The 21,378-nt window shown below is 40.4% G+C and overlaps 1 protein-coding gene across 1 annotated transcript in view; it reads left to right on the forward strand.

Moving 5' to 3' along the window:
* LOC127007915 (uncharacterized) overlaps positions 1-21,378 on the forward strand; it is an 86,079-nt gene that overhangs the window by 44,184 nt on the left and 20,517 nt on the right. The window contains exons 3-6 of the mRNA XM_050879402.1: positions 90-160; positions 8,102-8,241; positions 11,492-11,616; positions 21,294-21,378. The exon at positions 21,294-21,378 is cut by the window's right edge and continues 255 nt beyond it. Of these exons, the coding sequence (XP_050735359.1) occupies positions 90-160; positions 8,102-8,241; positions 11,492-11,616; positions 21,294-21,378 (421 nt within the window). The remainder of the gene's footprint in view (positions 1-89; positions 161-8,101; positions 8,242-11,491; positions 11,617-21,293) is intronic.

A 21,378-nucleotide genomic window follows, 5' to 3' on the forward strand; every position in this document is an offset into this window, starting at 1 on the left:
ATTATTATTATTATTATTATTATTATTATTATTATTATTATCATTATTATTATCATTATTATTATTATCATTCTTCCTCTTGTTTACAGGTGTCGTGGGTGAGAGCGAAAGACATTCACCTACTGACGGCGGGAGAGACAACCTACACCTCGGACCACAGGTGAGAGAGAGAGAGAGAGAGAGAGAGAGAGAGAGAGAGAGAGAGAGAGAGAGAGAGAGAGAGAGAGAGAGAGAGAGAGAGAGAGAGAGCAAGGGTCGTGTAAGCTTCCCCTCATTTTTTATCGTCACCTCACACCATTATGACCCTTAATCTCCTCTCTTTTATTCTCTCTCTCTCTCTCTCTCTCTCTCTCTCTCTCTCTCTCTCTCTCGGTATATTTGCGTATGATAATTAGTTTCCTCATGTTTATTTTCCTCAACACTGGCGGGAGGAAATCGCTCACGTGCTATTATTATTATTATTATTATTATTATTATTATTATTATTATTATTATTATTATCATCATCATCATTATTATTACTTTCATTATTATTATCATTATCATCAGAATACATTCTCTTATCAACGGTCTCAGGAATTTTCTCATCGTTAAAACTCACATTCCTTCTTCTCTTATTTATTTATTTTTATCAGGAATTCCAGGTATTGCAAAACTAACTATATTGATTTAAAACGAAGCTTCGAAGCCGGGTTTGCTCAAAGATTGCCGCGGCTCGAGCCTTCAAATTCCGCGAAATGGTTCATAATATGTTCGAGAACCCAAGAAGCCCGAATCCTTTTGAGATCTTAAGGGAAGGAGGAAAGAGAGGAAGGAAAGGTGGGAGAGAAAGAGATGCAAGAGGGTGGAGAGAAGATTGAAAGAAAGAGGAGGAAGAGTAGAGGGGATGGAGGAGGAGGAGCTGGAGGAGTAAAAGAAAGATATGAGGAAAAGAATATGGAGAGAGGTGGGAAAGGAGGAGGAAGAGGAAGATAAAATGAGATAAAGAAAAGTTGGAAAGGAGATAAAAGAAACAAGGTAGAGGGAGGAAAGGGAAGAAGAGAATGGAGAACAGAATGATAGGAAGGAAAGGGAAAAAGAGAATGGAAGAAGGACAGGAAAGAAGAGAATGGAGGAAGGAAAGGAATGAGATAATAAAGGAATGAATGGTAGGAAGGAGAGATGGAGGGTCGAGAGAAAGAGAAGGAATAGGAGGAAGATGAAGGGAGAATGGAAGAAAGTAAAGGGAGATAAGGAAGGAAAAAGGAAGGAGGGAATAAATAATGAAAATGAAGAAGGAAAAACAGATGAAGGGTCAGGATAAAGAGAAGGAATGGAAGAATAAATGAAGGAAAGAGTGTTAGTGTTTGAAAGAGGAGGAGGAGTAAGAGGAGAGAAAAGAGACGGAGAGAAAGGAAAATTTATTGAGGAGGCGGAGGAGAATTTAGTGATGGAGGAGGAGGAAGAGGGGGAGGAACAAAGAAGGGGTGAAAAAGATGGATAAGGAGGAGGAAGAGGAGGAGGAGGAGAAGGAGGAGGTGGAGGGAAATAAGTGCAGGAGAGTAAGAGGGAGGGAGAGGAAAGGAAGGAGGGAGATAAAGCAAAATATAGTGAGGGAGAGGGAGGGAGAGGAGGAATAAGGGGAGGAGGAGAAAAGGTGGAAGGAAGGAAGGAGGGAGGGAGAGAAATAAAGAGTTAGGAAGGGCGATACCTAAGAGTTAAGTAATTAGTGGAGAGAAAATTAGATGGAGGGAAAAAAAAGAAGGGACAAAAACAAGGAAAAGAAGAAATAATGTAAGAATGGTTTACGGAAAGGTAGAAGGAAGGAAGAGGAAAAAATAGACAAAAGAAGAAAAAGGGAAGAGAAGACGAGGAAGGAGAGGAAAGGAAAGGAAAGGAAGACAAAAAAATACCAAAAACAGCTAATTAACGATAGAAAAAATAGAATTAAGCATAAAAAAAGGGAGAGCATGAAAAGAGAAGACATGAAAAGAAGAAGGACAATAGAAAGGGAAGAAAAAGGAAGACAGAAAATTAGTGAAAACAGAAAAGAAAGAGAGATGAATGCAAGAACAACGAAAGAAAGGAAAAAAAAACGGAAGGAGACAAGCAGATGAGAAGAAAAAAAATATATCAACAACAGAAAGAAAAACAAATCAGATTAGGATGAAAACCAGAATAAAAAAAGAAGACAAAGACGAAGAAAAGAGAGAAGGAGGCAGGCAGATGAAAGAGAACAGGAAAAGAAAAAAATGAAAATCAAAACCATCAGAAAGAAAACAAAAACGAGAGAAAAAGAGAAAAAGGAGAGTGACGGCTGAAAAAAAAATCCTGCCAACTTCTAACTTATGGACGGGTTTGTCGGGCCGCGTTGAACACAGAGACAACCATAATGACCTTTTATTTCCACCCTCGACCGTTTGGAATATTAGAGGAAGAGAGAGAGAGAGAGAGAGAGAGAGAGAGAGAGAGAGAGAGAGAGAGAGAGAGAGAGAGAGAGAGAGAGAGAGAGAGAGAGAGAGAGAGAGAGAGAGAGAGAGAGAGAGAGAGAGAGAGAGAGAGAGAGAAGAGGAAGCGTTTAACAGCATGAAATATTAAAGAAAGGTAGGGAGGGAAAGAAGAGGGGGATAGAAGGGTTTGACGGGAAGGGAGAGAAGGGGGAAGGAAGGGTTTAAACAGCATGAAATATTAAAGAAAGAGAGGGAGGGAGAATCATGATAGAAGGTTTTGATTAAGGTGATATTAACAGAGATTGATAGTGAAATGTGGCTAACCAATCCCGCAGAGTTTTACCATCAGGGTGTTATGGAAGGAGAGAGAGAAAGAGGGCTAAGAGAGGGAAGGGTAGGAAAAGGAGGGTTTTAAGGAGGAAGGAGGGAGGGAAGAACATGGAGATGGGAGGGTAAGGAGTTAAGGAAGGAGAGAGGAAAAGAAGAGGAGGAGAAAAAGTTAAGGAGGGATGAAAGGAGGGGGAGAAAAAAAGATAAAGGAAAAGGGAAGGAGAAGGGGAAGGGAGGCTATCGAAAGGGAAGGAAGGAAAGGTTAATGAAGAGGAGTGAAGGAGAGGAGGGAAAGGAAGGTTTGATAAAGGGAGGGAAGGGAGAGAGAGAGAGAGGGGGAAGGGAAAGGAGGGAGCAAATTGGATAAAATCTGTTTGCTATTCCCTCACAGGATCCATTTAGGAGACACACAAAGCTAGATCATCCTGGGAAAAAAAAACAGTAACCCGTAAGCCACTTAAGGGACAGCCTGAGCTAGATCATCCAATGGGAAAAAATATCTTACCCAGGAAACCGTCTAAGAACCAAACGGAGCGTGATCATCCTGGGGGAAAAAAAAAGAGGAGAAGAAAAGGAAATGTGTCTGGGAGGAAAATAATATGAGAAGAGGAGGAAAAAAGAAGGAAAAAAGAGGAAGAGGAAAAAGAGATTGAAGAAAGAAAGAGGAACAAAAATGAAGAGGAGAAAAGAGGAAAGAATTTAACTGAAGGGAAATAAGATGAGAAGAGGAAAAAAGGAGGAAACAAGAAGAAACAAGAGGGAAAAGGGAAGGAAAAGAAGAAAAAAGGGAAGAAAAGAAGGAGGAAAGAGGAAGGAAGAGGAAAAAAAAGGATATAAGAGGAAAAAGAAAAAACATTTGAGAGCAAAATAAAATGAGAAGAGGAAAAATAAGGAAAAAAGAGGAAAAAAGAGAGGAAAAAGAGGAAGAAAGAGAAAAGGGGAAACCCGAGGAAGAAAGAGGAAATAAAGAGGAAGGAAGAGGAAATAAAGAGGAAAAGAGAGGTAAAAAGATGCAAGAAAGAGGAAGAATGAGGAAAGAGGAGGAAAAAAAGACGAAGAAAAAGGAAGAAAAAAAAGAGGAAATGAGGAAAAAAGAGCAAGAAAAAAGAGCAAAATAGAGAAAAAAAATAAACCATATCTGAGAGGAAAATAAGATAAGGAAAAGAAATACACCAGTCAGCCATTTTAAAGGAGAGACGGAACTACCTACATCGTCCTGGTAAAAGAATAAAAAATGAAAGGAATAAAAAACAGGCCCTTCCTCATCCTGGGAAATGGTGACGGGCTACTGCTGAGAGGAAAGAAATAGAAGACAGAGAGAGAGAGAGAAATTAATACGAAGGAATGACACGAGGGAAATATATTTGAGAGAGAGAGAGAGAGAGAGAGAGAGAGAGAGAGAGAGAGAGAGAGAGAGAGAGAGAGAGAGAGAGAGAGAGAGAGAGAGAGAGAGAGAGAGAGAGAGAGAGAGAGAGAGAGAGAGAGAGAGAGAGAGAGAGAGAGAGAGAGAGAGAGAGAGAGAGAGAGAGAGAGAGAGAGAGAGAGAGAGAGAGAGAGAGAGAGAGAGACAGATACAGACAGACAGACAAACACACAGAGAAAAAGAAACAAAGACAGACAGACACAGACAGACACACAGACAAAAAGCAACAAAGACAGGCAAATTAACGAAGAAAACAAACATAAATAAAGATAAAATGAAACTAAAACAAAAAAACAAATATACACATCAACACAGACATACAAACAGACAAAAACATACATACAGACAGACAGAGATAGACAGAAACAGACAGACACGGAAAATAGTACGTCAGGCTGTAAAGAGAATGAGAGGAAGAATAACATAACTCACAATTCACTCTTCTAACAAAATACCAATTCTGTTAAAGTCCTAATTAGATTAGGTACGAAGGCAAGGTACAAAGGTTAAAGGGAATGGAGAGGAAAAATACCAAAAAAATAAAGTAAGAAGAGGAGAGATAATAGGAAAGAGTAAGAAAATAAGGAAAATAGTGAGGATAAGGAACAGGAAAAATAATAAGGTTAAGAAAAACAGGAGACGAAGAAAGAAAAGTAAATGATACGTTATGGATAAAAGGAAGATAAAGAAAATAAAGGAAAAAAGTAAGTAAATAAATATAAAAAAAGAGGACAAAGGTAATACAAAAAGTTAAGAAAAGAAGTAATAGAAAAAAGCGACGGAAAAGTACGATAAAAATAAGAAAAAAACAAAATAAAAATACAAAAAATAACACTGTAGGAAAAGATAGACAAAAAACACCAAGAAATAGTAAGGAAAATATTAAGGGAGGGAAAAAAGAGGCAGCAGAAAAAAAAGTCCCTGAGAAAAGGCAAGGAAGGTAGCACTGCAAAAATTTTCCTCCCTTCACCTACAAAATAATTCACAGGTAAGTATTAATATGGACAAGTTAGTGGTGAGGAGGAGGACGTTAAGGAGGAGGAGGAGGAGGAGGAGGAGGAAGAAAAAGACGAAAAAAAGACGAAAAGGAGGAGACGTGAAGAAAAGAATTAAAAAAAAGACTGAAATAAAGGAGAGATAAAGAAGGAGGAGGAAGAGAAGAAGAGGAAGAAAGGATAGAGAAGATAAGAAAAAAATGGGAGGGAAGTGGAGGAAAGAAAAGAGAAGAAAAGCAGAAAAAAAGAAGAGGAAAGGAGGAGGAGGAGTAAGAGAAGGAGGATGAGGAGAGAAAAAAAAGTGAAGGGAGAGAGAGAGAGAGAGAGAGAGAGAGAGAGAGAGAGAGAGAGAGAGAGAGAGAGAGAGAGAACTAGGGAGAACATGGAAGGGAGAGGAAAAAAATAAGAGGAAGAGGAGAAGGAAGAAGAGAAGGAGGAGAGTTGAGTAAGTGGGAGGAACAGAGTGGAGGAGGAGGAGGAGGAGGAGGAGGACAACATTACTGGACACAAGTCAGGGAGGAAAAAATATAATCATGAAAATGAGTATGGTTATTATGATGATGGGTGGCTTAATCATGGCGGCGTGGTGGTGGTGGTGGTGGTGGAAGGGATATTATTAGTGATAGTGGTGGTGGAAGAAGATGAAGAAGAAGAAGAAGAAGAAGAAGAAGAAGAAGAAGAAGAAGAAGAAGAAGAAGAAGAAGAAGAAAGTTGAAAATAATGATAAAAATAAAGAAATGATGATGAAAATGATAGTGATAAGGAAAAAGAGAAAAAGAGGAAAAGAGAAGGAAAAAATGAAAAAAAGAAGAAAAATGGGAACCTGAGGAAGAAAGAGGGAAAATAAAGAGAAAAAGCGGAAAAGAGAAGGAAAAAGAGGAAAAGAGAAGAAAAAGGGAAACCAGAGGAATAAAAGGGGGAAAATAAAGAGGAAAAGTGGAAAAGAGAAGGAAAACGAAAAAAAAGGAAGCTAGAGGAAAAAAGAAGAAATAATGAGGAAATAAGGGAAAAAGAAGGAAAAAGAGGAAAAAAGATAAAAAAGGAAAATAGAGGAAGAAAGAAGAAATAATGAGGAAATAAGGGAAAAAAAGGAAAAAGAGGAAGAAAGATAAAAAAGGAAAATAGAGGAAGAAAGAAGAAATAATGAGGAAATAAGGGAAAAAGAAGGAAAATGAGGAAGAGATAAAAATAAAATCGAAGGAAGAGAAAGAAAAAAAGGAAAAAAAGGAAAAAAATAATAATAATAAGGAAGAAGAAAGAAGACTAGCGTGACGAGTTTTTTTTTTCTTTTATTATCTCTCTCTCTCTCTCTCAACTAATAAAATCCTTACTACTAACATTCCTCCTCCTCCTCCTCCTCCTCCTCCTCCTCCTCCTCCAATCTTCTTTTTCTCTTCCTAGGTTCATATTCATTAACATTCTCCCTTCTCTCTCTCTCTCCCTTCCTTCTCCCTTCCCTCTCCCTTGTGGTGCCGCTAATACAATAACCCTTCTGCTAATCTCCCTAGCCAGTATCATCTCCCTTCCTTCTCCCTTCCCTCTCCCTTGTGGTGCTGCTAATACAATAACCCTTCTGCTAATCTCCCTAGCCAGTATCATCTCCCTTCCTCCCTCCTGAAGTTTCCATTACTCTCCCTTCCCCCTCCCTTCTCCCTCCCTTCTCCCTACCCAAAAGTTCATAAGAGGAAGGTAAGGCATTTAACCCTCCCCTCCCCTCCCTTTTTTACCTCTTAACATAAGCTCCCTTTTTCCTCCCTTTTTTTTCCTCCCTTAACTTTATATATCTCCTCTTTCCTTTATATTTTCCTCCTCACTTTTTCCGTCTCGATCTCCTCTTTTATCTCCCTTATCTCTTTCTCCCTCTCCCCCTTCCCTCTCCCTACTACACTCCTCTTACTTCCCCTCTCATTTTCTTTCCTCCCCTCTCCCTTCGCTCTCTCTCTCTCTAACACTTTTCCTCTCATTCCCCTTCTCTCCCCTCTCCCTTCCCTCTCCTCTTCACTTCTTTTCTCTTACTCCTCTCTCCCAACCCTCTTCCGATAGCACATTCCCCCGTTTTTCTCTTCTCCTTTCCATTCTCTTCCTTCCTCTTTCTCTCTCAACTGTTTCCTTCTCTTCTTGTATCTTTAATATTATCTCTCACCTCCCTCTCATTTTCCCTTTCACGTTTACAGGATATTAACTCATTTTCCTTTACGTCTATTCTATCTCTCTGTTGTCCTTTATTCACTTTCTTTTCCCTGTCTTCTTTTCTCTTTGTTCTCTCACCCATATTTTCTTATCGTCTATTTACAGTTCTCTTTTGTCCACCTTTTTTCTCCCTTTCTCTCATTCACGTGTACAGAATCTTAATCCCTTTCCCTTACATCTCTTTTATTCTCTCCGTTGTTTGTATTTCTAATCTCCCTTCCCTTCTCTGCTTTTCTCTTTTTCTTCCATCAAGCTCCTCCTTCTCTCTTCTCTTTACAGCATTTTTCCCCACCTCTATCTCCCCTCTCTCCTCATCTTAACCCCTTTTCCTCTCGTCTCCCTTTCCTCTTTACATATACAAGATCTTTTTAACCACTGTTCCTTCGATCTGTCAGTTTTATATTCGCTTTCGTTCCATGTACAAAACTTTACATAATCAAAATCACTCCTTCTTCCCCTCCTTTCTTTCTACCTTCATCTCCCTTTCCGCCCCAAATGTATAGCCACTATCTTCACCTCTTCCCGTCACTCCCTCCCTCTCTCTTCTCTCTTTCTCTTCAGATCTACAGTAATATAAATCCTCCTCTCCTTCCTCTTATCTACCCCCTTTCCTTTCATTTATTCCCCACATGTATATCATTTTCACCTTATCCTTTGCTTCCCTCCCTCTCCCTTTCCCATTCAAATCTAGGGTATTATAACCACTCCCTCTCCCTCCTCTTTCTCCCCCTTAGGTTCGTGGCGGTCAATCCCGGGGGCGGCGCGCAGTGGGTCCTGAGACTGCACCACGCACAGCCCAAGGACGCCGGCACGTACCTCTGCCAGGTGTCCGTGACCCCGCCAATCAGCACGGCCGTCAAGCTGCTGGTTACAGGTGAGTTTGATTTTTTTTTACTTATTTTTATTATTTTCATTTATATTATTTTTTTGGCCATCAGCTGATTGTAGTTATAAGGACAGTTGTTGTTTTTCTTAATTATCAATATTACTTAGTTTTCATTGTAGTTTGACATCCTAAAACATTACAGGTGAGACGAGGGGAGAAGGGAAGAGAAGGAGGAGAAGGGAGGAAGGGGAGAAGAGAGGGAGAGGAGAAAGACGAACAAGTGAGATGAAGAAAGGAAAGAGGAGTATGGATTAGGAAAACAAGATATGGTGAAAAGAAGAGGAGAGGAAAAGTAGGCAGAGGGAAGGGAGAGAGATGAGGAAGAGAAGATTCAACAGGAGAGATGAAGGAAGAGAAGAGGAACAGAGGTTAGGAGAGTAGAATATTATGAAAAGGGGAATAGAAAAGGAGAAAAAGGGAGATAATAAAAGAGAAAAAGCCGAAGGGTACCATAAAGAAGGAAAGAAATAGAGAAAGAAAGGAAATATAAGTGAGAGGAAGAAAGAAAGGAGGAAGAAAGAATGCACATAAAAAGGAAAGTGAAGGAATGAGGAAGAGAGTGAGGGAGGCAGAGATGAAGGAACGAAGGAAAGGAGGGAGGAGGAGGGAGAGGAGGAGGAGGAGGAAGAAAGTGAGGAAGACATAAAAGAAAGATAAATGGCGGGAGCATGGATGGATTAAAAGGAGGAGGAGGAGTAGGAGGAGGAAGAGAAGGAGGAGAACGATCGAAGAAGTGAGCAGAACGAGAAGGAAGGAGGAAAGAAGGAAAGGAAGGAAGAGAGGAAGAGAAGGAGGGTAGGAAGGAAAAGTAGGAAGAGTTAGAGTAACTTAAAGTAAGATCATTATAAAGGACATGAAAGGAAAGGAAGATAAAGGAAGGAAGAGGGAAGGAAGGAGAGAAAGATAGCAAAGAGAGGAAGGAAGGGAAGAGCGGGATGAGAAGAGAGAAAAGAGGAAGATGGAGGGAGGGAAGAAAGGAGGTCAAAAGAGAGAACGAGAGAAGAGAGAGGAAGGGAGGAGGGAGGAAGAGGAGGGAGGGAGAGGAAGGAGGGAGGGAGGTAAAGAAAAATAAACGAAGAAAGAAGAGGAAGTGAAGTGTATCGCAAGAACAGGAGGAGGAGGAGGAGGAGGAGGAGGGAAGAAAGAGAGGAGAAGATGAGAAGGAAGGGAAGAGGAGGAGGAGGAGGAGGGAGGGAAGACGTAGATGGGAAAGCATAAAGGTGGCAGAAAAATACCCTCTTCATGGAAAGATGGAAGACCGGATAAAGAAGAGAGGAGGAGGAGGAGGAGGAGGAGGAGGAGGAGGAGGAGGAGGAGAAAGAGGAGGAGGAGGAGGAGGTGGAGGAAAGAAGAGAAAGCGGAAAAACTGGAAGAGTTGAAAATAAGAAAACAAGAAAATAAATTATAGAAAACTGTAAAAGACAAAACAGATAAAATACTTGAGGAAAAAGAAGAGGAGGAGGAAGAGGAAGAAGAGGAAGAAAAGGTAGAGGAGGAGTAAAGAAAAGAAATGAGGAAAACCGTAATAAGGGGGAAAAGAAAACAAGTGAACTAATTATCAAAAATGTGCAAATAAGAAAAATAGTTGATAATACAGAAAATAATAAGAAAAGGAAGAAGAGAAGGAAGAGATAGAAAAAGAAGATGAAGTAGAAGAAAAGGAAAAAGAGAAAGGAAGAAGAAGAAGGAGGAAAAGAGGGAGAATGAGAAAAAAATATATATATATATAAAAAGTGTAAAAAATTAAACAAGAAAAATAGTAAAAAACACGAAAAGGTTGACAGGTATGGAACACGTTGGAAGAGGTCAAGGCTGATAAAGAGAGGAATAAACAAACAGACGATAACTGGGAGTGATAAACAGACAGACAGACAGACAGCTACTCTCCTCCTCCTCCTCCTAGTCCTACTCCTCTTTTTCCTTCTCCTCCTCCTCAACTTTTTCCTCCTCCTCCTCCTTTTTCCTCTTTGTCTCCTTCTCATTACTAGTTTTCCTTCTATGTTTTCATCTTTTTCTTAATTTTCATGTTTTTCCTTTTCTTCATTCTCTTTTTCTTTCTCCTCTTCATCATTCGTTTTCCTTATATATTTTTTATCTTTATTTTCTTTTTTTTCGTGTTATTATCTGTCTTCTTATTTTTCTGTCGATCCTCTTTTCTTTTTAATCTTCTTCTCCTCTGCTTCGTCATTTTTCCTTCTTTCTCATCCTCCTCCTCTTCTTCTTCCTCATTTTTTTCCTTTATAACTTCTTCCCCTGATCAATTTTTCATAATCTACATTTGCATAACTTAATTTCTCTTTTTTTTCTTCTCTACACATTTTATTCCATTTCTATCTTCCATTTTCCATTTTGTCTTCAACGTTTCCCCCTTTTTCATCTTCTTATTTTCTTCTATTCACTTTTTTTCCCATTTCTATCTTCCATTCTTCTTTTTTGTCTTCAACGTTTCCTCCTTTTCCATCTTCTTATTTCCTTCTTTTCACTTTTCTCTATTTCTATCTTCAACGTTTCTGTCTTCCGTTTTTCTTTTAGTCTTCAACGTTTTCTCCCCTTTCATCTATTTCTTTTTTCTTTCCTTTTCACTTCTCTTCGTTTTCTCACCTTCCTCCCTTCCATTCTTCGGTTACACCTTTTTTTCCATTTTTTTTTATGAAATTTCTCTCCCCTTTCATAATTCAATTCTCTCCGCAAACTTTATACTTTCACTCCTTCAGTAAATTTCATTCTCTCTCTCTCTCTCTCTCTCTCTCTCTCTCTTGCATAACCTCTTTTACCTCCTCTTCCCTCCTCCTCCTTTACGCCTTCACACTCTTCTTCCTCTCCTTCCCTCTTATTCTTTTTTTTTTCTTCTTCTTCTTCTTCTTCTCCTTTCTTACTTTCTTTGCAATTATTCTTTTTTACTTTTTTGTTGCCTCTTTTCTTTCTCCTATTTTTCTTCCTTCCTTTAGAGTTTCAAACTTAGATTCTTTCCCTTCCTTTCCTTCCTTTTTCCCTTTTCAATACCCTTAAAACTCTCTCCCTTTCTCCCTTCCTGTACCGACCTTCCTTTCCTTCCTCCTTCCCTCCTTCTTTCCTTCCCTCCCTCTCCCTGCCTCTCTCACATATGTAATACTCCTACTCTCTCAAAACTTGTCACTCTCTCTCCTCCAATTTACAAAAGGCTTCTTCCCTCAACTCCTTCCTTCCTCTATCAGCCGCAGGGAAAGATTATAATGCTATTTCACTCTCCCCTACACAGAGGCCACCGCGCGCGTGTTCCCCGGGCGTGAGGTGTTTCTGAAGGCCAGCAGCCGCCTCGTGTTGGTCTGTGAGGTACGCGGCTGCCCCTTCCCTGCCAACCCCAGCTGGATGAGAGGCAACAAGGTGGGTCACGGAGGGATGAGGTGAAGATTAAGGGAAGGAGATAGGATGGGAGAGAAAGGTTAAATAAGGTGGAAGGGAAGTGAAGAGAAATATCCTAACTTAACCTAACCTAACCTAACCTAACCGAATGGATGAGAGGAGACAAGGTGGATGACGGATGATAGATGTAAAGATGAAGGGGAGTGAGAAGGAAGGGAAGGGGGTTTGAAAAGGAAGGGGATGGAGGGAAAGGGGAGAAAAGGAATGGAAGGGGAAGGTGATGGAAGGGGAGAAAAAGGTAAGGTGTTGAGGGTGGAAAAGGAGACCGAGGCAAGAGAACAGGGTGAGAAAGAGACTAAAAAAAAAATGTGGCAAAACAAATACCCAATAAAAGAGTGAAATAGAGAAATGAAAAAATAAAAGACCAGGAAAAATATGGAGTAGGGATAAAAATGGATTAAAAAGAGAAGGCAGAGCAAACAACGATAAATAAAGAAAAGGGAACAAGGGGAAAAGGCAAACGGGCAAGAGGTCAGGTATGATTAGGTGTGAAGAAGAAGAGGAAGAGGAGGAGGAGGAGGGAAGATGAGGGGAAAGCTAATGAAGAGGAAGGAAACTGAGGGGAGGGAGGAAGGGAGGGAGAGAGAGGGAAGGAGAAGGGAGTTAACAAAGCAGACATAGAGAGGGAGAGAGCAAGAGAGGAAGATAGAGATAAGGGAGAGAGAGAAAGTAGGGAGGACAAGGAGGGAAGAAAGAGAGGAAAAAAGAAAGGGAGAACAGAAGCGAGGGAGGGAAAAAGGTAAAAAGAGAAGGGAAGGAGAGCAAAGGAAAGTGCGAAAGGAGGAAAGAAACAAAGGGAGAATAAGTAACAAGGAGAGAGAGAGAAAAAGAAAGAGAGAGGGAAGGGAGAGAAAGGAGAGAGAGAGATTGGAGGTAAACACAAAGTTATTTAATTAGTGATATCAACCTTGGGGAGCGGAAGTAAAGGGAAGGGGAGGGAAGGGGAGAGGGAAGGCGAGATAAAAATGGGTAATAAGGAAGGAAGAAGAGGAGGAAGGAAGGAAGAGAAGGGGAGAGAAGAGATCAGAACACAAGGTACTTTTTTTAACTTGATAATGAGGGCGTCAAAGTGAGAGAAAGAGAGAGATAATGATGATAAATAATAATAATAATAATAATAATAATAATAATAATAATAATAATAATAATAATAATAATAATAATAATAATAATAATAATAATAATAATAATGAGGTCGAGTGTTGCTTTTTCTCTCTCTCTCTCTCCTTACCTCCTCATTTATATTCAGATCGTAGAGAGAGAGAGAGAGAGAGAGAGAGAGAGAGAGAGAGAGAGAGAGAGAGAGAGAGAGAGAGAGAGAGAGAGAGAGAGAGAGAGAGAGAGAGAGAGAGAGAGAGAGAGAGAGAGAGAGAGAGAGAGAGAGAGAGAGAGAGAGAAGTGACAGACAGACTAATTATAAGGTGATGAAAGCAGAAAAGGTGAACAGAAGGGGAAACTGTGTGTGTGTGTGTGTGTGAGAGAGAGAGAGAGAGAGAGAGAGAGAGAGAGAGAGAGAGAGAGAGAGAGAGAGAGAGAGAGAGAGAGAGAGAGAGAGAGAGAGAGAGAGAGAGAGAGAGAAACTAGGCACATGATAAAGGAGGATAATAAAAATAGAGGAAGATTTACTGATATTGAGAAAACGAAGGGAAGGAAAAGAAGGGACGGAAGGGAAAGGAAGGAAGGGAAGGGAAAGGATGGAAGGGAAGGGATGGGAAATTAAGGAAGGGAAGGGAAGGGAAAGAAAGGAAGGGAAGAAAAAGGATAGAAGGAAAGGGAAGGGAAAGGGAGGAAGGGACGGAAGGGAATGGAAGGAAGGGAAAGGCAAGGAAACGAAAGAAAGGAGCGGGAGGGAAAGGAAGGAAAGGGAACAAGATTTTTAAGAAGAAGAAGAGCAGGAAGGAAAGAAAGGAAGAAAACAAACACGGCGAAATAGATAACCAGGCGAGGAAATAAAGTGAGACAATAAAGAGAGGAGGAAAGGAGGGAGTGAGACAGGTGGAGAAGGGGAAGAAGAGGAAGAACAAGGAAGGAGGAGATGGACATAAACATTACACGAACATGCTGAGTTGTTTTCTTGTATTTTTGTGCCGTCTCTTCAGTATAATCGAATAAAATAAATGTTTAACAAATGAAAAAGTAAATATATATAGTAATTCATAAGAGAGAAAGCCCAGTGTATCCTTTTTCTTAGCAGTAACGGAAGCAGCTTAAGTGTAAGATAGAAGAATATAACAAAAAGGTCCACTGAATGTTAGTTTAGTTTATGGTACCTTCAAAGAGATGATAGACAGCTCTTGTTTCTCTTCCTCCTCCTTCTCCATCCCAATCCACTTCCTTCTCCCTCCCCCAAACCACTTTTTCTCTAATCCTTTCTCTCCTCCTCCTCCTCCTCCTCCTATTTTATTATTTTCTCCTCTCTTTCTTCATTCTACCTCTTTCTTATATTTTCTTTTTCTTCAAGCAGTCATTTTCACCATTCCATATCCCTCCTCCTCTCCTACTCGTCCTCTTACTTCTCCTCCTCTTCCTCCTCCTCCTCCTTCTCCTCCGCTAACTTCTTCCATGCGCCAGACTAGCAAAACGCCTTCAGGGGCATCGCGAGGAGGAGGAGGAGGAGGAGGAGGTTGATAATGTGGTAGAAGATGATGAGCTTGATGGAGATAAAAAAAAAGGAGAAATATTGGAAAGGGAGGAGGAAGAGGAGGAAGAGGAGGAAGAGCTAAGTAAATATAGAGGAGGGATAAAAGGAGGGGAGAGAGGAGGAGGAGGAAGAGGAGGAAGAGGAGGAGAAGAACATATCCACACTTCAAGGATGTGCGAAGGACAGATAAGTAATGAAGAAGAAGGAAGAAAGAAAGGAAGAGGAGGAGGAGGAGGAGGAGGAGGAGGAGGAGGAGGAGGAGGAGGAGCACGAAGATGAAAAATATAGGAAGAAGGAAGGAATTGCAGGAGAAATAGGAGGAGGAGGAGGAGGAGGAGGAGGAGGAAACAGTAAAGGAGGACGAGGACAAGAAGAATGAGGAGGAGGAGGAGGAAGAAAAGGAGGAACAGGAAGAGGATGCGAAGTGTTTGATTAAGTTTAACAAAATACTCTTGATGACAACGACACTTTAGATTGAGTTCTACGTCGAGAGGAAGAGGAGGAGGAGGAGGACGAGGAGGAAGAGGAGGAGGAGGAGAAGGAGGAGGAGGAGGAGGAGAAGGAGGAGGAGGAAACGCCGAGGCAGGAAGAAGACATGATAGAGAGAGAGAGAGAGAGAGAGAGAGAGAGAGAGAGAGAGAGAGAGAGAGAGAGAGAGAGAGAGAGAGAGAGAGAGAGAGAGAGAGAGAGAGAGAGAGAGAGAGAGAGAGAGAGAGAGAGAGAGAGAGAGAGAGAGAGAGAGAGAGAGAGAGAGAGAGAGAGAGAGAGAGAGAGAGAGAGAGAGAGAGAGACTTGCTTTCGGTGACCTGTGGAATATTTCAGTTTTTCGACAAAGGAAAGTTGACACGATTACATGGACACAAAAGGGAGGACGGAGGGAGGAAGGGAAGGAGAGAGGAAGAGAGGGAAAGAAGGAAGGGAGGGACGGAGGGAGGAAGGGAGGGAGAGAGGAAGAGAGGGAAAGAAGGAAGGGAGGGACGGAGGGAGGAAGAGAAGTGAGAAGGTGAATAAAATAATTGTGTATGATTATATGTGTTTCTTTTTCTCATTTTGTTTTCCATGTTTATTCCTTCCTTTATTATCTTTCATCTTCCTTTCCTACCTTTCTTTCCTTATTACTTTCTTGATATTAATTCCTTTTTATCTTTTTATCTCTCCCCCATTTTTGTTCCTCTCTGAGTGATTTTACTTTCCTCTTTTCTTCTTTTATTTTCCTATGTCATGCCTTCCCTTAGTTTCTTTCCTATTTATTTTCCTTCCTTTCCTTCCTTCTTGCTTCCTGATATTTATTTCCTCTTTTCTATTCTTCCTCTCATTTTCCTTTCCATATTCTTTCATTTCTTTCCTGCTTACTTCCTTCGTGACTTTCATTAATTATTTTCTTCCTACTTTTCTCCCTCGTTGTCTCATTTCCCAGTATCTAATAACTCTCCTCCGTTCCTCCCTTCCCACCCTTTTTCTCTCCATATTTTTCATTTTATTTGTGGATTATTTCTTTTTTATCTTCCTTTTTCTGTCTTCATTAGTCCTTTAGCAATTTCACGTTTTCAAAGCACAAAGGAAAGCCAGCGAAACATATGGTAACTCTCTCTCTCTCTCTCTCTCTCTCTCACGCAAATTCAGTCCCAGCTCATTTATTCTCCATCATTCTCTCAAACTTCTCTCTCACTTTTTTAAACCAGAACTTCTTCTTCTCTCTCTCTCTCTCTCTTTTAATTTGTCATTTATGGAACATTTCAATAAATTAATCCTTTCCTAACGAGAGAGAGAGAGAGAGAGAGAGAGAGAGAGAGAGAGAGAGAGAGAGAGAGAGAGAGAGAGAGAGAGAGAGAGAGAGAGAGAGAGAGAGAGAGAGAGAGAGAGAGAGAGAGAGTTAGAGAGAGAGAGAGAGAGAGAGAGAGAGAGAGAGAGAGAGAGAGAGAGAGAGAGAAAGAGAGAGAGGAAAAGAATCGAGAACATGAAGAGAGATACCAATGAATTTTAATGAATTAGAGGAAAACAAAGACGAGAGAGAGAGAGAGAGAGAGAGAGAGAGAGAGAGAGAGAGAGAGAGAGAGAGAGAGAGAGAGAGAGAGACAGAGAGAGAGAGAGAGAGAGAGAGAGAGAGAGAGAGAGAGAGAGAGAGAGAGAGAGAGAGAGAGAGAGAGAGAGAGAGAGAGAGAGAGAGAGAGAGAGAGAGAGAGAGAGAGAGAGAGAGAGAGAGAGAGAGAGAGAGAGAGAGAGAGAGAGAGAGAGAGAGAGAGAGAGAGATCTCTCTCTCTCTCTCTCTCTCTCTCTCTCTCTCTCTCTCTCTCCCCATCCGTGATATACCTTCTTTATTATGGAGATCCTGAGGCGGTGGAGGAGGAGGAGGAGGAGGAGGAATAGGAGGAGGAGGAAGAGGAGGAGGAAGAAGAGAAAGCTAAATATAGGTGACGTATAGCTTAAGGGAATAAGGAGAAAACAGAAAAATAAGAGAATAAATAATAAAGAAAATGAGGAGGAGGAGGAGGAGGAAGAAGATGACAAAGAAAAAAATAATGAAGAGGAGGAGGAGGAACAACAAAAGAAGAAATAGAAGAAAAACGAAAAGGGAATAAGATGAAAGACCAAAACATAGAGAAGGAGAAGACGCAAGAATTTAAAAAGATGAAAGAAGAAGAGAGGAATAAAAGATGTAAAGTAAAAATCAGAAGAGAGAAGCAGGAAAAGAAAAGAAAAGAATGGAAGGAGGAGGAGGAGGAGGAGGAGGAGGAGGAGGAGGAGGAGGAGAAGCAGGACGAGAACGAGAAAGAAAAATGAAAGAGGCAATAAGGAGGCGGAAGAGAGGAGGAAGAAAGGAGGAAGGAGAAAGGAGAAAGAAGAAGAAAGAGGCAGAGAGTTGGCAAAAATAAGGAAGATGATGAGGAAAAATGTGAAGGACGAGAAGGAAATAGAAGACAAGAATGGGAGCAAACAGGGTAAAGGAAGAGATAGATAGACAGATAGATAGATAGAAAGAGAGAGAGAGAGAGAGAGAGAGAGAGAGAGAGAGAGAGAGAGAGAGAGAGAGAGAGAGAGAGAGAGAGAGAGAGAGAGAGAGAGAGAGAGAGAGAGAGAGAGAATGGCTTTGAATATTACATAAAACAAGTAGGTGAAAATGGTGCTTTATTTTTTTTTAGTTAATTTAGGAACCGGTCGTGTGTGTAACCAGTGTTTTTTTTTTTTCATTGAGAGAGAGAAAGAGAAAAATTTTAAAAACTCTCTGTCTCCTTATTTCTTATTTCTGCCTTCTTCTATTTCTCTTTCTGCCTTCTAATCTTTTTTTTCTTTTCTATTCCTTTCTCTTTATTTATTTTAACTTCCCTCTCACGGTTCCCGCTTCCCTTTTCCTCTTATCAGTCTCTCTCTCTCCAGTTAATCACGCATTCACTCGTCTGTTAAATTCAAATCAAACAAAATGCACAAAAAAAACTGACATATCAAATTAAAACACCAAAAATGTCCCTCCAATATTATTAACATTCAAACTACATTATAAACTTCTTTCAAAATCACTACACGCAATATCTGAATTATTCTCCTTTTACAATTACCAATGATAAGCTGACTAATAGTACATAAAAACTAACATACATATTACACTGACTACGAAAATAACGACTCTTCATTAATATATCCAATCACACTTCTATAAAAATCATCACAAAATCTTAACTCCATTCACAATTAGTCGGACGAGGGAAAAAGCAAAAAAGGAACCGTTCACTTGAATCAGAATATAGAGATACATATAAACTATCGTATCTAATTTAAGATATACAAAAAAGGGGACACTCAGATAATATTACTAATCACACTTCATCTTCATTTTCTTACATTACATCCACAAAATCTCAATTCTCCATTCACGATTATTAGCCGGACGGAAGAGAACAAATGAAACGAAAAAACGCAAAAAAAATCATCCCTTGAATCAGAATACGACGAAGAAAAAGAAGAAGACGAAGAAGAAAGCGCTTTAACGACATGCAAATCATCCCTCTCGCAACGCCTGGAACATTACCTTTATTAACTTATCTTCGGAGGGACGCTAATGACTGGTAAAGAGGAGGAGAGAGAGTTCTTTTAGGGAAGCATCTGCCCGGTGCCGTATCTTATTCTTGGGAGGAAGGAGGACGAAGAAGGGGCGAAGAAGGGAACGCATGTACTAATCTGTTTTAAAGAAGGAGGTTGGTGGTAGTAGCGGTCTTGATGGTGGTGGTGGTGGTGGTGTTGGTAGCTTCTAATTATCATCATAGTCTTTCTGGTTACTTGTTATATTTATCTCTCTCTTCCTCTTGCAACAACAACAACAGTAGAACCACAGCAAACACAAAAGCAAGAGTAAAACCAGCAACAGCAAACAACACCTACTTACCGACTTCTCACTCACCATAAATTAGGGTAAACACGACGCACCGAGGTGGAAGAGGAGGAAGAGGAGGAGAAGGAGAAGGAGAAGGAAAGTTTGGGATGGGAGGAAAAACTTTATCGAGTGAGGCGAAGAAACATGAGACACAGATTGGCCGCCAGACATGTCCGATTGAGGCGTAGGAGTGTTGGAAGTAAAGTTGCTAAAGTTACCCCTTACCGATAGCCGAGAGCGTTCCGTTTTCTCTCTCTATCTAATATTATATCTATCTATCCGTTTCCATTTGTCTATCTGGGATTGTTCATATGAAGTTACTCCTTAACACTGTCTATATACCCGTCTCTGGTTTATCTCTGTTGGAGTGTTCAAATATAGTTGTTGAAGTTACCCCTTTGCGATAGCCGAGAGCGTTCCGTTTTCTCTCTCTATCAAAACTTTATCTATCCGTAAATGTGTTCTCTGTGTGTATTCATGTAAAGTTGATATAGTTGCCCAAAAGCAATAGCCGAGAACGTTCCGTTTTCTCTCTCTAGCACAACTTAAACCTATCTATCTATCCGCCTATATTTTCTCTCCGTGTGTGTTCATGTAAATTTGTTAAAGTTACCCCTTAGTCTAGTCCAAGAGCGTTAAATTTTCTCTCTTTATCATTATCTATATCTGTTTATCCCTACTGGAGTCTTGAAGTAAAGTTGTTGAAGTTACCCCTCAACGAAATCTGAGAGCGTTGCGTTTTCTCTATATCACAAATCTTATAAGCTATCCATCTTTGTTTTTCGGGGTGGTAAAACTGTTCTCTCTCTCTCGTTCTCTGTCTTTACGGACGATCTAACAGAAAATGGTGACCGCAATATTTCTCCTTCATTTAATGGGGAAACTTTGACTTGGTGTTCGGCGGAGTTTTAAGAGGGCGGCGATGATTTTTAGGAGAGGGTCACTTTGATTTATTTTGAAGAGAGGGGACAGGGTGCTTTTATTTCAATATCAAGAGGAAGGGAAGGAGATGAAGGGAGAGAGTTTTTAGAGGGAGAGAGAGAGGGAAGGAGCTAGAGGGAGAAAGAGTATGAATATGACTGTTTGTGTGTTTGTGGGATTTAGCGAGTAGTTTGCTGTTTGTTTTTATTACTATCATTATTATCATTATTATCATTATTACTTTCATTTAGAGGTAATAGAAAGGATAGAAGGAGGGAGACAGAAAGCATGCATGTATTTTATCTATATAAAGCAAATAGTTTTCAAAAGGTATTCAAATTCGTTTCACAATTACCATCACCATTATTATTATTACTACTACTATCACATTCGCCTCTACGACCCTGAACAATTAACATGCTAATTCCACGTATCACAACCTCGTATTCAGAGAGGAGGTCAGTATGAGCTCAACACTTCAACACCTTTTTTTTCCTCTCGTCACAAGCGGGTCAGTAATGCACTTTTAAAACCTCCCCGGCTCTCAAAAAGGAGGGGAGGGGGGGGGAGGAGGGGGAGCCTTTCACGAGCGGCGGCAGGTGACCCATTTTTAGGAGGGGAGATATGACTTCCTAAAGAGAGGAGCCCTTGTATATTAGGGGAGAAGAGGAGGAGAGAGAGAGAGAGAGAGAGAGAGAGAGAGAGAGAGAGAGAGAGAGAGAGAGAGAGAGAGAGAGAGAGAGAGAGAGAGAGAGAGAGAGAGAGAGAGAGAGAGAGAGAGAGAGAGAGAGAGAGAGAGAGAGAGAGAGAGAGAGAGACGAGAAAACGAAATACTTTAAACACTTGAAAGAAAGGTTTTAACTACATATGAGAAAAGTTAAAATCATATACAAGAAAGGGTTTGAATACACATAAGAGGATACAAGAGATATTTTAGACACGGGAAACATTTCACGTATATATTGTGGCATGGGAACTTATTTATATGAAACTATTTGAGTTAAATCTTGCGTACGTGTGTGTGGGGGGGGAGGGGGGAATGTAGGAGAGAGAGAGAGAGAGAGAGAGAGAGAGAGAGAGAGAGAGAGAGAGAGAGAGAGAGAGAGAGAGAGAGAGAGAGAGAGAAATGAGATAACTACCTTCCCCCTTCCTCTCATCTCCCTCCCTCCCCCACACACTCATACACACAAAGCAACATAGCGGTAACGAAAAAAGGGGAATGAGAGAGCGAGAGAAAGAGAACGAGAGCGGAGGGAAGGGAAGGGGAGCGAGAAAAAAAAATGTTAGCGCGGATAACGAGGAAAGAATACAAATTAAGAGGGTTTAGGGCAGGGGGAAAAAAAGTACACACCATCACACTTCACCGGGATAAAATTATAACTGTTGGGAGGGGGGGAGGAGGGTCAACTCTTTGCGCCATTTTCTTTCTTTATTTTTTGCTCTTTCTTTTAATGAGAGAAATTAAGCAGGAAAAATAAATACAAGAAAAAGGATTATGAATGTCAGTGGAGAAAAGGAAATGGTTTGGGTAGTAATAGTAGTAGTAGTAGTAGTGGTAGTTGTAGATAATGTTGTTGTAGATGTAATAGCAATGTTTTTTTTATTGAGGCAGAAAAAATAGTTGTAGTAGAGACAAATGTATGATGATAATAGTAATAATAATGATAATAATAAAAAATAAAAAAATAAATAAATAACTTTCCCTAACAGGTGGAGAAAGGAACACAGGTGGAAGAATTCTACGTGACCACCTCCACCACCTCCACACCGATCTACGAAGAGACCACCACCACCA

This window comes from Eriocheir sinensis, chromosome 36, assembly GCF_024679095.1.
Source record: "Eriocheir sinensis breed Jianghai 21 chromosome 36, ASM2467909v1, whole genome shotgun sequence".
NCBI lineage: Eukaryota > Metazoa > Arthropoda > Malacostraca > Decapoda > Varunidae > Eriocheir > Eriocheir sinensis.